The following is a 13,261-nucleotide window of genomic DNA, read 5'->3' as shown; positions in this document are numbered from 1 at the left end:
CACGAATTAAGAAGCACATAAATTCGTGTCTTTTCTCACGAATTAAGCCAGAAAAACGCTGAAATGCATTTTGTACATATATGCACGAATTGATTGTGAGACTGTGTTGGTTATTTACAGTTGAAAATGGAAGTTTACATACACCTTAGCCATATACAGTTAAACTCAGTTTTTCACAATTCCTGACATTTAATCATAGTAAAAATTCCCTGTTTTAGGTCACCACTTTATTTTAAGAATGTGAAATGACAGAATAATAGTTGAGAGAATGATTTATTTCACCTTTTATTTCTGTCATCACATTCCCAGTGGGTCAGATGTTTACAAACACAAAATTAGTATTTGGTAGCATTGCCTTTAAATTGTTTAACTTGAGTCAAACGTGCTCACACACGCTTTTTCTGTCCTGCCCACAAATGTTCTATAGGGTCGAGGTCAGGGCTGTGTGATGGGCACTCAAATACCTTGAATTTCTTGTCCTTAAGCCATTTTGACACAACTTTGGAAGTATGCTTGGGTCATTGACCATTTGGAAGAGCCATTTGCGACCAAGCTTTAACTTCCTGACTGATGTCTGGAGATGTTGTTTCAATACATCCACGTAATTTTCCTGCCTCATGATGCCATCTAGTTTGTGAAGTGCACCAGTCCCTCCTGCAGCACAGCACCCCCACAACATGATGCTACCACCCCTGTGCGTCATGGTTGGGATGGTGTTCTTCGGCTCGCAAGCCTCCCCCTTTTTCATCCCAAACATAACGATGGTCATTATGGCCAAGCAGTTCTATTTTTGTTTCATCAGACCAGAGAACATTTCTCCAAAAAATACGATCTTTGTTCCCATGTGCAGTTGCAAACCGTAGTCTGGCTTTTTTATGGCGGTTTTGGAGCAGTGGCTTCTTCCTTGCTGAGTGGCTTTTCAGGTTTTGTCGATATAGGACTCGTTTTACTGTGGATATAGATGCTTTTGTACCTGTTTCATCCAGCATCTTCACAGGGTCCTTTGCTGTTGTTCTGGGATTGATTTGCACTTTTCGTACCAAAGTATTTCCATCTCTAGGAGACAGAACGCGTCTCTTTCCTGATTGGTATGACGGCAGCAGGGTCCCATGGTGTTTATACTTACGTACTATTGTTTGTACAGATGAACGTGGTACCTTCAGGTATTTGGAAATTGCTTCCAAGGTAAAACCAAACCTGTGGAGGTCTACAATTTGTTTTCTGAGGTCTTGGATGATATCTTTTGATTTTCCCATGATGTCAAGCAAAGAGGCACTGAGTTTGAAGGTACGCCTTGAAATACATCCACAGGTACACCTCCAATTGACTCAAATGATGTCAATTAGCCTATCAGAAGCTTCTAAAGCCATGGCATCATTTTCGGGAATATTCCAAGCTGTTTAAAGGCACAGTCAATTTAGTTTATGTAAACTTCTGACCCACTGGAATTGTGATACAGTGAATTATAAGTTAAATAATCTGTCTGTAAACAATTGTTGGGAAAACTACTTGTGTCATGCACAAAATACATGTCCTAACCGACTTTCCAAAATTATAGCTTGTTAACAAGAAATTTGTGGAGTGGTTGAAAAACGAGTTTTAATGACTTCAACCTAAGTGTATGTATACTTCCGACTTCAACTGTATATATATATATATATATACAGTACCAGTCAAAAGTTTGGACACAGCTAATCATTCCAGGGCTATTCTTTATTTTTACTATGCTCTACATTGTAGAATAATAGGGAAGGCATCGCATATTTGAAATAACACTTATGGAATCATGTAGTATCCAAAAAAGTGTTAAACAAATCAAAATGTCTTGGGAGATGCTTCTTCTGCTGCCAATACTGGCGCTTAAAGCTCACCCACACATCAGTCCATTGTAACGTCACCTTCTGCCATATGCGTACTGTTGTGACATATGCATACTGCAGTCCTCTCACTTTGGGTGGGGGAAACTAGAAGTGCTGAATGCATCTTTTGAATGCAAACAGTACACAGCTATAGCTAGTTAGCTAGCTAGCTTAGCAAACCAAACAAATCAATCTGCTTCCATTTCTGCAATTCTGTTGATACCAATATTTTGAATAACTAAAATAATACATATTTATTATTTAAACAAATAAACACAGTAAAAACACTTGGTGTTGCTGTAAACCGTGATTATATTGTGTTGATTAGGTTCCTCCTTCCTTCCTGCACTTCCACTGCTGAAGGCACAGTCAAGCAAGTTTGGTGAGACGGGAATGCACTCGAGATGTACTGTATGTAAACGCGTCAGGGTGTGTGGTGATCATTGGGGCGCTGCACCAAGGGGGGGTTCTGCACTACCGGAAAGGCCCATCACTATCCACGGACCACCCTATTCTTCTGTAGGCCCAAGTTATTTATGATCGTTTCATTATATTGCAAAGTATCGTTAAGAATAATCTCTCGACTAGTATACCGCGGTTCTTTTGATGGGAGGGGCGGCAGGTATCCTAGTGGTTAGAGCGTTGAACTAGTAACCCGAAAGGTTGCAATATCAAATCCCCGAGCTGACAAGGTAAAAAAAAACTGCTGTTCTTCCCCTGAACAAGGCAGTTAACCTACTGTTCCTAGGCTGTCATTGAAAATAAGAATTTGTTATTAACTGACTTGCCTAGTTAAATAAAGGTTTTTAAAAAAATAAACAGCTATGTCAATAGTATTTGTGCGGTGTATATACAACAAACACAGGATGTCGCTGTTGACCATGAACATTATTTCTAGGAGGAATAATACTGGACTATTCTTGTGAATACTAAAAAGGGAATGGAGTTGAAACCAGTCGTGTGTTTTGGGATGAGAGGAAAATGCTTGTGCGTCCTGGATTACTTGGGTTGTATAAACACGGATTAGCAGAGCTTGTATTATTTTCATTTTTCCCTTTTAGTATATTTTGGATAAGCGTTTACTTGTACAGCCATGGGCCTGTGTGACCACAGAAGACGTGTTGGGATACAATGTCTTCTGCTGCTTTGTTCATGGGGATTGTGTTCCGGACAGTTCGTGTATTCAGTCTCAGAGGAGGTGGATAAAGGAACATTTGTTGGAAATGTCGCCAAAGACCTAAATCTTAACGTGAGGGAACTAGAATATAGAGAGATTCAGATAGTAACCGGATCCAAACGGAGGTATTTTGATATCGACGTGAAGACTGGCGTTCTTTTTGTCAGTGAGATAATTGACAGAGATGCCATCTGCCCCAACTCCATAACATGCTCCATAGATGTAGAAGCTATCATGAACCATCCCATGCGAATCCATCGGATTGAAGTAAACATTTTGGACATAAATGACAACGCGCCATCATTTCAAGAGCGCATTCACGTTATCAATATGACCGAAAATGCCTCTCCAGGTGAAAGATTTCCATTACCACTTGCCGGTGATGCGGACGTTGGCAGTAAATCGATAAAAACCTACAACCTGAGCCCGAATGAATACTTTTCTCTGGATGTACAGAGCGATGAGCATAGTGTGACTGCTGAGTTAGTGCTGCAGAAAGCTTTAGACCGAGAGAAACAAGCTGTAATTAGGCTGATACTGATTGCTGTTGATGGAGGGAAACCTCCACGATCCGGGACTTTAGAGATAATAATTAATGTGATAGATGTGAACGACAACAGCCCGATTTTCAATAAATCTCTGTATAAAGTCCAAGTCTTAGAAAATGTTGCCATTGGAACTTTAGTTCTAATCATAAACGCAACAGACATAGACGAAGCTGCAAACGGTGAGATTGAATACTCCTTCATTAGTAACAGAGAAATGGATCTTCATAGGCTGTTTGCAGTCAATCAGCACACAGGTGAAATAACCATTAAAGGAAGGTTAGATCACGAGGAGAACCCCGCGTTTGAAATCCGTGTACAAGCAAAAGACAAGGGTAATCCACAAAGGAGTGCCCATTCAAAAGTCCTAATTGAAATACTTGATATCAATGATAATACACCCGAGATAGAAATAACATCACTGACCATTGCAGTCAAAGAAGATGCCGAGAAAGGAACAGCAGTGGCTTCATTGAGTATTGGAGACAAAGATGGGAGTAAAAATGGGCTCATCAAAGCATTTATTATAGGAGATGTTCCTTTTAAATTACAGTCGTCCTATAAGAACTATTATTCTTTGGTGGTAGACGGGCCTCTAGACAGAGAGAGTGCCTCTCTTCATAACGTAACTATTAAAGCCATTGATGAAGGGACCCCACCTCTCTCCAGTACCAGTGTTATTACTGTACACATTTCTGATGTGAATGACAACGCCCCACTCTTTCCGGAGCCCATATTGAACTTTTATATAGAGGAGAACAGTCCAGTGGGGGTTCGTGTTGGCAGCGTGACAGCGAATGACCCGGATATCAATGAAAGCTCTCAATTGACGTATACACTATCAAAAAACAAAACATACGCCCGTTTGTCAACATTTCTACACTTAAATTCTCTAACTGGTGAAATATTCAGCTTACAGTCATTTAACTATGAAGAAGTGAAAACGTTCCAGTTCCAAGTTCAGGCCACAGATTCTGGTGTTCCTCCGCTAAGCAGCAACGTCACTGTCAACGTTTTTATTCTGGATGAGAATGACAACAGTCCTGTGATTCTCCCGCCCTATTCTGACCACGGCTCCGTTAATTCTGAGAACATTCCTTATTCTGCTGAAGCGGGATACTTTGTGGCCAAGATCAGGGCTGTAGACGCCGACTCTGGTTATAATGCGCTGCTTTCTTATCACATCTCTGAACCAAAGGGGACCAATCTATTCAGAATAGGAACCAACAACGGAGAAATACGGACTAAGAGACGCATGAGTGACAATGACCTAAAAACTCACCCGTTGGTCATTCTGGTGTCTGATAATGGAGAACCTTCCCTGTCTGCGACTGTGTCTATTGATGTTATGGTCGTTGAAAGTACAGATGACACACAGACAACTTTCAGACAACTGCCTGTAAAGGAGGAGAGTTTCTCAGATTTAAATCTGTATCTGCTCGTCGCCATTGTGTCAGTATCAGTGATATTTCTACTGATACTCATCAGTTTAATAGTTGTAAAATGCCACAGGACAGACGGCAGTTTCAGCAGGTGCAGCGCCCCAATGATCACCACACACCCTGACGGGAGCTGGTCTTACTCCAAATCTACTCAGCAGTATGACGTGTGTTTCAGCTCTGACACACTGAAGAGTGACGTAGTAGTTTTCCCCACTCCGTTTTCATCTGCTGATGGGGAGCTGATCAGCATTAATGGCGGGGATACTTTTCAAAGGACACGAACGCTTCCTAGTAGTGAGAAGGTAAGCCTTTTTCACTATTCACAATAAGTACTGGATCTGTTAGAATGAGGGTCTTTTTAATTCATTCACTGCTTATGGATTTGTTTTTTATAAAAATGTTGTTGGATGATTATTGACAGTGACATTGAGTACGGTTACATGCACCCAATAGTACGATTATTGTGGATAGTCAGATTAATATAATAGTTCGATTACAACTTTTACATTCTTTGCAAGAAGTACCATTTCCCTAATAATCTTTACAATCAGGCTACCTGATGGCACTCTGATGAATGCAGAAAATCCCCAATGAAAATATACGTTCTACCACATCGACCATGTTATTTTTGTGAAACATATTTAATTCTAAGTTCGACATAACGTTTGTATGTGAAAAAAAAAAACTTCTAAGATGCGTACATTCAGTTGTTCCAAACTCACTTCACTTGCGATAAAGAGGGAGGCTCGCTCCGCTGGTGCTAGCACATGCGCAGATCAAACACACAGCTGGAACGCGGATAAATGTGTTTACATGTCCTAATAATTCGAAAGATTGCTTAGAAAACCAGGTTTTAATCGGCGTATGCTTAGTTCTATTTTGACTTTATGCTGATTACGATAAACAGAGTAACGTGTTTGCATGACTATTGCATAATCTTGTGAATACTAAAAATGGAATGAAGTTGAAATATCGAATTATTAGTGTACATGTAAATGTAAGCCTATAAATTGTCGTCGATTGTGAAGTGATTCAGATTTCACATAACAGCATCTGCTGCTTCATCATACTTTAAAGCAGGGCTGTCAAACTCATTCCATGCAGGGCCTAGTGTCTGCGGTTTTAGTTTTTTCATTTCAATTTAGACCTAGGTGAAGGGAGTTCTCCAAATGAAATGAAATCAAATGTATTTATAAAGCTTTACATCGGCAGATGTTACAAAGTGCTTATACAGTTGTGGACAGTAGACTGTGCAGTGGACTATTTCAGCACCACCGGTGTGGATAGCAGCATCAGTTCTGAAGTATTCTATAGGTCTATTTTAGCACCACCAAGCTACAGCAAAACATCAATCAATCAATCAATCAATCAAATGTATTTGTAAAGCCCTTTTTACATCAGCCTATGTCAGAAAGTGCTGTACAGAAACCGCAAACAGCAAACAGCAAGCAATGCAGATTTAGAAGCACAGGGGCTAGAAAGCCCGGAACCTAGGATGAAACCTAGAAAGGAACCAGGCTCTGATGGGTGGCCAGTCCTCTTCTGGCTGTGCCAGGTGGAGATTATAACAGAACATGGCCAAGATGTTCAAACATTCATAGATGACCAGCAGGGTCAGATAATGATAATAACACTGGTTGTCGAGGGTGCAACAGGACAGCACCTCAGGAGTAAATGTCAGTTGGCTTTTCATAGCCGATCATTCAGAGTTAGAGACAGCAGATGTGGTAGAGAGAGAGTCCAAAACAGCAGGTCCGGGACAAGGTAGCATGTCCAGTGAACAGGTCAGGCTTCCATAGCCGCAGGCAGAACAGTTGAACTGGAGCAGCAGCATGACCAGGACTGGGGACAGCAAGGAGTCATCTGGCCAGGTAGTCCTGATGCATGGTCCTAGGGCTCAGGTCATCCAAGAGAAGAGAGAGCGAAAGAGAGAGAGAATGAGAAAGAGAAAGAGAGAGAAAGAATTAGAGGGAGCATAGTTAAATTCACACAGGACACCGGATAAGACAATAGAAATACTCCAGATATAACAGACTGACTATAGCCCCCCGACACATAAACTATTGCAGCATAAATACTGGAGGCTGAGACAGGAGGGGCCAGGAGACACTGTGGCACTGTCGCGACGATACCCACAGACAGGGTCAAACAGGCGGGATTTAACCCCACCCACTTTGCCTAAGCACAGCCTCCACACACCACTAGAGGGATATATACAAGGCAGAGTATAGCCCACGAAGATCTCCCCGACTGCACGAACCCGAGGGGGGCGCCAACCCGGACAGGAATATCATGTCAGTGACTCAACCCACTCAAGTGACGCACCCCTCCTAGGGACGGCATGGAAGAGCACCAGTAAGCCAGTGACTCAGCCCCCGCAATAGGTTTAGAGGCAGAGAATCCCAGTGGAGAGAGGGGAACCGGCCAGGAAGAGAAACAAGGGAGATCCGTCGCTCCAGTGCCTTTCCGTTCACCTTCACCCTCCTGGGCCAGACTACACTCAATCATAGGACCTACTGAAGACATGAGTCTTCAATAAAGACTTAAAAGGTTGAGACCGAGTCTACGTCTCTCACATGGATAGGTTAACATTACGTTTCCGAATGACATCACCAAGAGGTCAAATATATTGTGAATACAATAGTGGTCCTAAAACGGAACTTTGAGGAACACCGAAATTTACAGTTGATTTTTGAAAAGACAAACCATCCACAGAGACAAACTGATATCTTTCTGACAGATAAGATCTAAACCATGCCAGAACTTGTCCGTGTAGACCAATTTGCGTTTCCAATCTCTCCAAAAGAATGTGGTGATCATGATATCAAAGCAGCACTAAGGTCTAGGAGCACGAGGACAGATGCAGAGCCTTGGTCTGACGCCATTAAAAGGTAATTTACCACCTTCACGAGTGCAGTGCTATGATGGGGTCTAAAAACAGACGGAAGCGTTTCGTATACATTGTTTGTCTTCAGGAAGGCAGTGAGTTGCTGCGCAACAGCTTTCTAAACTTTTTGAGAGGAATGGGACATTCGATATAGGCCGATAGTTTTTTATATTTTCTGGGTCAAAGTTTGGCTTTTTCAAGAGAGGCTTTAATACGGCCACTTTTAATGAGTTTAGTGAGTGGTACACATCCGGTGGATAGGGAGCCATTTATTATGTTCAACACAGGAGGGCCAAGCACAGGAAGCAGCTCTTTCACTAGTTTAGTTGGAATAGGGTCCAGTATGCAGCTTGAAGGTTTAAAGGCCAAGACAATTTTCATCAATGTGTCAAGAGATATAGTATTAAAACACTTGAGTGTCTCCCTTAATCTGAGGTTCTGGCAGTGTTGTGCAAATTTAGGACAACTGAGCTTTGGAGAAATATGCATATTTAAAGAGGAGTCCGTAATTTCCTTTCTATTAATCAAGATCTTTTCGTCAAAGAAGTTCATGAATGTATCACTGCTGAAGTGAACGCCATCCTCTCTTGGGGAATGCTGCGTTTTAGTTAGCTTCGCGACAGAATCAAAGTAAATGTTGGATTGTTCTTATTCTCCTCAATTAAGTTGTAAGAATAGGATGATCGAGCAGCAGCGAGGGCTCTTCGATACTGCACGGCATTGTCTTTCCGAGCTAGTCGCAAGACTTCCAGTTTGGTGTAGTGCCATTTCCGTTCAAATTTTCTGGGAGCTTGTCCAGGGTATTTTCCGTATACCAGGGAGCTAGTTTCTTATGACAAATGTTTTTTGTTTTTAGGGGTGCGACTGCATCTAGGGTATTATGCAAGGTTACATAACCTTACACATAAGAGTACAACAATAATTTAACCACCTAACAGAGCTCTGTTAGGTGGTTAACCAATTTTTGTACTCTTACGTCCTTGGGTAGATGAAGGGAGTCTAGAAGGGCATCGAGGAATCTTTGTGTTGTCCGAGAATGTATAGCACAGCTTTTGATGATCATTGGTTGGGGTCTGAGCAGATTATTTGTTGCGATTGCAAACATAGTAAAATTAAACATTAATAAAAAACATTAAGATCCACAATATTTATTCCACGGGACAAAACTAGGTCAAGAGTAGAGTAGAAGAGTAGAAGAGTAGAAGAGTAGAAGGACTGTAAAACAGTAGCCATAAAAAGTTATTGAGTAGGCTGCATAGATTTCATGACTAGAAGCTCAAAAGATGAAAACGCAGTAATTTTTATTTTTTTTAATTGAAATTTGCTATTGTAAATGTTAGCAACACCTCCACCTTTGCGGGATGCCCGGGGGATATGGTCACTAGTGTAACTGTCACGTTCTGACCTTAGTTATTTTGTTATGTCTTTGTTTTAGTATGGTCAGGGCGTGAGTTGAGTGGGTTGTCTATGTTCCTTTTTCTATAATTTGGGATTTCTGTGTTTGGCCTGGTATGGTTCTCAATCAGAGGCAGCTGTCTATCGTTGTCCCTGATTGAGAACCTTACTTAGGTAGCCTGGTTTCACTTTTGAGTTGTGGGTGATTATTTTCCGTGTCAGTGTTTGTTTCCACACGGAACTGTTTCGGTTTTGTTTTTTCACGTTGTTGTTTATTGTTTTGTTCAGTGTTCTTATTAAAAACAAATATGAACACTTACCACGCTGCGTATTGGTCCGATCTTTGCTACTCCTCCTCAGAAGAGGAAGAGGAAAGCCGTTACAGTAACCAGGAGGAGAGGCCTCATTTAAATTCATCAGGCTTAAACCATGTTTCAGTCAGGCCAATCACATCAAGATTATGATCAGTGATTAGTTCATTGACTATAACGACATTGGAAGTGAGGGATCTAACATTAAGTAGCCCTATTTTGAGATGTGAGATATCACAATCTCTTTCGAATAATGACAGGAATGGAGGTCTTTATTCCAGTGAGATTGCGAAGGCGAACACAGCCATGTTTAGTTTTGCCCAGCCTAGATCGAGGCACAGACACGGTCTCAATGGGGATAGCTGAGCTGGCTACACTGATGACAGCTGTGATGGAAACATGAAGTTTCGGTACAGTTTTATAAATCCCAACAGATAATTTGTTCGTTTGACATGGTGGGATCTTTTTCTGTCGGTAAAATTTATTATGCGAGAAATGTGTGCCTTTATGCGCAAATATTGATACCGTATAATAACCATCATGTCTAATTAATTTGGAGTCACGTTATTATATGGCGTGTGGTACTCCCACTTCGATTTAGGAAACCATACAGTTTATTAGGCTACAGATGAAACTTCACAGGGTGGTGAAAGTGAACTGTGATCTTGATGCTCCTTTCCAATAAATATTGAGGGTCTTATTCTGAGGATCAATGATTGACTGCGTTTGACAAATATAAATATTCTAGCTCTTATCCATAATAATCTCATAATATAGACTATACTGCACATCCTACCTGCACTGTAGGCTACCTGAGATCTGTTGGCCAGAGCACACGTGCCAAGACCAGAGTAGGCACATTTGCAATTTATCGCAGCGGTTTTTGTGACGAAACTAACGTTAGAGTTGAAAATGCCATGGAAACATATTAAACATGATATTTGTATTAGGTAAATGAAAACTTCAGCGAAAAAGTACTTTTTGTTTGCGCTACATCATCACGCACTGATTTTTATTAGCACAAAGTCCATTTGGGGGGAAAAACACCACTGTTGAGAAAATGCATTTTTTCTTTATGTGGATTCTAGTATTCACATGAAAATAAAAATTGGATGGAAACCTAGCTACATCCTCACTTTCCCATTGATCTCCAATGAGCTATTGTGTGTGTGAATAAATAGGTTTCCATCCAATTGGCAACAAATTTTCATGCGAATATTCTAAAATCTGCATAAAAACAATATGCACATTTCCCCACCAGAGATGTTTCCATCAAATTGACTTGTTGCCGATAAAAGGCCGTGTCTGATGAAGTAGTGGACATAAAAATAACTTTTGCGGTTAAACTCCTAAGTACGGATAAAAGTTAAATGGTTTTGTAAAAACTTTTTTTTGAGTCATATAGCGATTGTGCTCACACTGGTATTGGCACGTGAGCCTAAAGGCTTACCAGTGAAAACAGTTCGGAAGAGTTCGTGCATACATTATGACGACATTTGGTGAAGTTTTAGTTTGTTTTGGAATTCATTGAGGGATTTTTCGACTGTTCGGAAAACAAAACATTTTCTGGAGGCATGTCCTTTCGGCGATGATTGGTCAACAGCAGGGATACTTCAATAAAGTCTTTGTTGTCATTCAACGAGAGACGACTCGTTTTCATGCTCATTTTCCCCATTGAGAAATACTGCACCAAACATCTTAGTTCGATGTAATATTGCTCGACTAAGATATCCTCGGAAAAATTAATTACAGATTTCTTCAGTTATCTCAGACTAATTTGGACTATTTTGGCTACCGTCTCAAAATGGACAAATCAATCAAATGTATTTATAAGGCCCTTCTTACATCAGCCGATGTCACAAAGTGCTGTACAGAAACCCGGCCTAAAACCCCAAACAGCTAGCAATGCAGGTGGAGAAGCATGGTACTATTGCTGTTTCTTTCCCTTGTTTTTCAAGCAAAGGTCTTTTAATAAGGCACTTTGCAAGATCTCTCTTTCAGTTTGCCTAGCTGAGTCTGGCTGGCGCCAGCCGAACTGAAGCATGCTGAATCATTTAGCCAACAGCTCACATATATAGTGCGGGTATAGCCTATATGATACGATTATAATGGACAAAAGAGCGAGATAATTTGTATTTGTCAAATGGCAGCCAAGAATCGATCATCATGTCACCAGAATAAGACCCTTGATAGCATCACCTTCACCAGGATGTGAAGTTCATCATCATTTATTTAATCTGTACCCTAAAAAAAATGCATGGCCACTGTGGATTCACAAGTCAACCTCCATATAATCATGTAAACCTTTCTTTGCATGCTCTGTGTTTGGTCTGTGTCTGTGTTTGTCACAGCTTGTGTAGCCATCCTGTCATGGCCTCTCAGGGAACATATAGCTATCATTCTAAGGTCCAGAGGAGACTGTGACAATGTATACTGATCCAGTTAATTCAAACTTACATGTAAACTTCTCATTGACATCAATGCATGATTTCAGCTTATACCATGGCATTGTTGAATACCCCTTTCTGCATGAAGGGCATTCTAGAGAGTGCATTATTTCCCTATAATTGCCTATACTCTATGCCACTGAGCTCAGCTCTGACTGTGTGTTGTGGTTCTCACTGAGGATAGGTAATGATAGCATGTTTCTGTAATGCCATCCCATGGGTCAGTTGTGCATGAGTCCTTAACAGAGGACATGGATGACTCCAGCTGTAAGTGGGTCAGGCCTGTGGTTCCACCTGGCCCATCTGGCAGAGAGAGATACATGGATTAGAGGGTCTTGGGTCTGCAAGCCGGAGTACTGGAGCAATCCCACTTGCATTATGTGTGGAAGGCAGGATGATTCACTCTCACTGCTGCATTGAGAGCGATACTGCAGCCTCGCTCCCCAGAGAGACACGCCTGGGCTAGAGCCCTGCTCCTCTTTCTCTGTCTTTCTCTGTGTCTCACTTTCTCTCTCTCTCCGTCTCTCTCTCTCTCTCTCCGTCTCTCTCTCTCTCTCTCTCTCTCTCTCTCTCTCTCTCTCTGTCTCTCTCTCTCTGTCTCTGTCTCTCTCTCTCTTTCTCTCTCTCTCTGTCTCCCCCTCTCTCATTCTCTCTCTCTCTCTCTCTCTGTCTCTCTCTCTCTCTCTCTGTTTCTCTCTCGCTCTGTCTCTCTCTCGGTCTCTCTCTCTCTCTGTCTCTCTCTCGCTCTGTCTCTCTCTCATTTTCTCTCTCTCTCTCTCTCTCTCTGTCTCTCTCTCGCTCTGTCTCTCTCTCATTTTCTCTCTCTCTCTCTCTCTCTCTCTCTCTCTCTCTCTGTCTCCCTCTCTCTCTCCTTTTTTCTCTCTCTCCCTGTCTCTTTCCCTTTATCACCATATAGAATCAGGATCTCATTAAAAGTGTTCTACACTTTTTTTCTCTAATTCTTTGTAAGTACTTCTAGAGTCAGTCTTACACAGAGCCCACTTCTATGTTGGGTGGCTGGGATGAGGATTATGATTAAGATTTTTTTTAACTTGTTGACCTTACAGAGGAAGTGTGTCTCACACCTCTCACACAAAGTGGCTGTGTATGTCAATATTTCACTTACTTTTTATCCCATCCTAGTTGAAATTGAGAGTGAATGGTACATTCTTATTGTGAGATTTGATTTCCCCAGTCC

At 41.4% G+C, this 13,261-nt stretch overlaps 1 protein-coding gene across 7 annotated transcripts in view; it reads left to right on the top strand.

The window, feature by feature from the left end:
• Nucleotides 1–13,261, top strand: part of LOC110537220 (protocadherin alpha-C2) — a 63,284-nt gene that overhangs the window by 22,678 nt on the left and 27,345 nt on the right. Inside the window, exon 1 of one of the 7 annotated variants that reach the window (XM_021623096.2) lies at nt 2,627–5,325. The exons of the other annotated variants lie outside the window; for them this stretch is intronic. Within the exon in view, the coding sequence (XP_021478771.2) occupies nt 2,953–5,325 (2,373 nt within the window). The 5' untranslated portion in view covers nt 2,627–2,952. Of the gene's footprint in view, nt 1–2,626; nt 5,326–13,261 lie in introns of those variants that run through there. 7 annotated transcript variants of the gene reach the window in all.

Source organism: Oncorhynchus mykiss, chromosome 12, assembly GCF_013265735.2.
Source record: "Oncorhynchus mykiss isolate Arlee chromosome 12, USDA_OmykA_1.1, whole genome shotgun sequence".
Taxonomy (NCBI): domain Eukaryota; kingdom Metazoa; phylum Chordata; class Actinopteri; order Salmoniformes; family Salmonidae; genus Oncorhynchus; species Oncorhynchus mykiss.
Note: the sequence above shows the minus strand (reverse complement) of the source record. Positions and strands in the feature narration are given on the sequence as shown.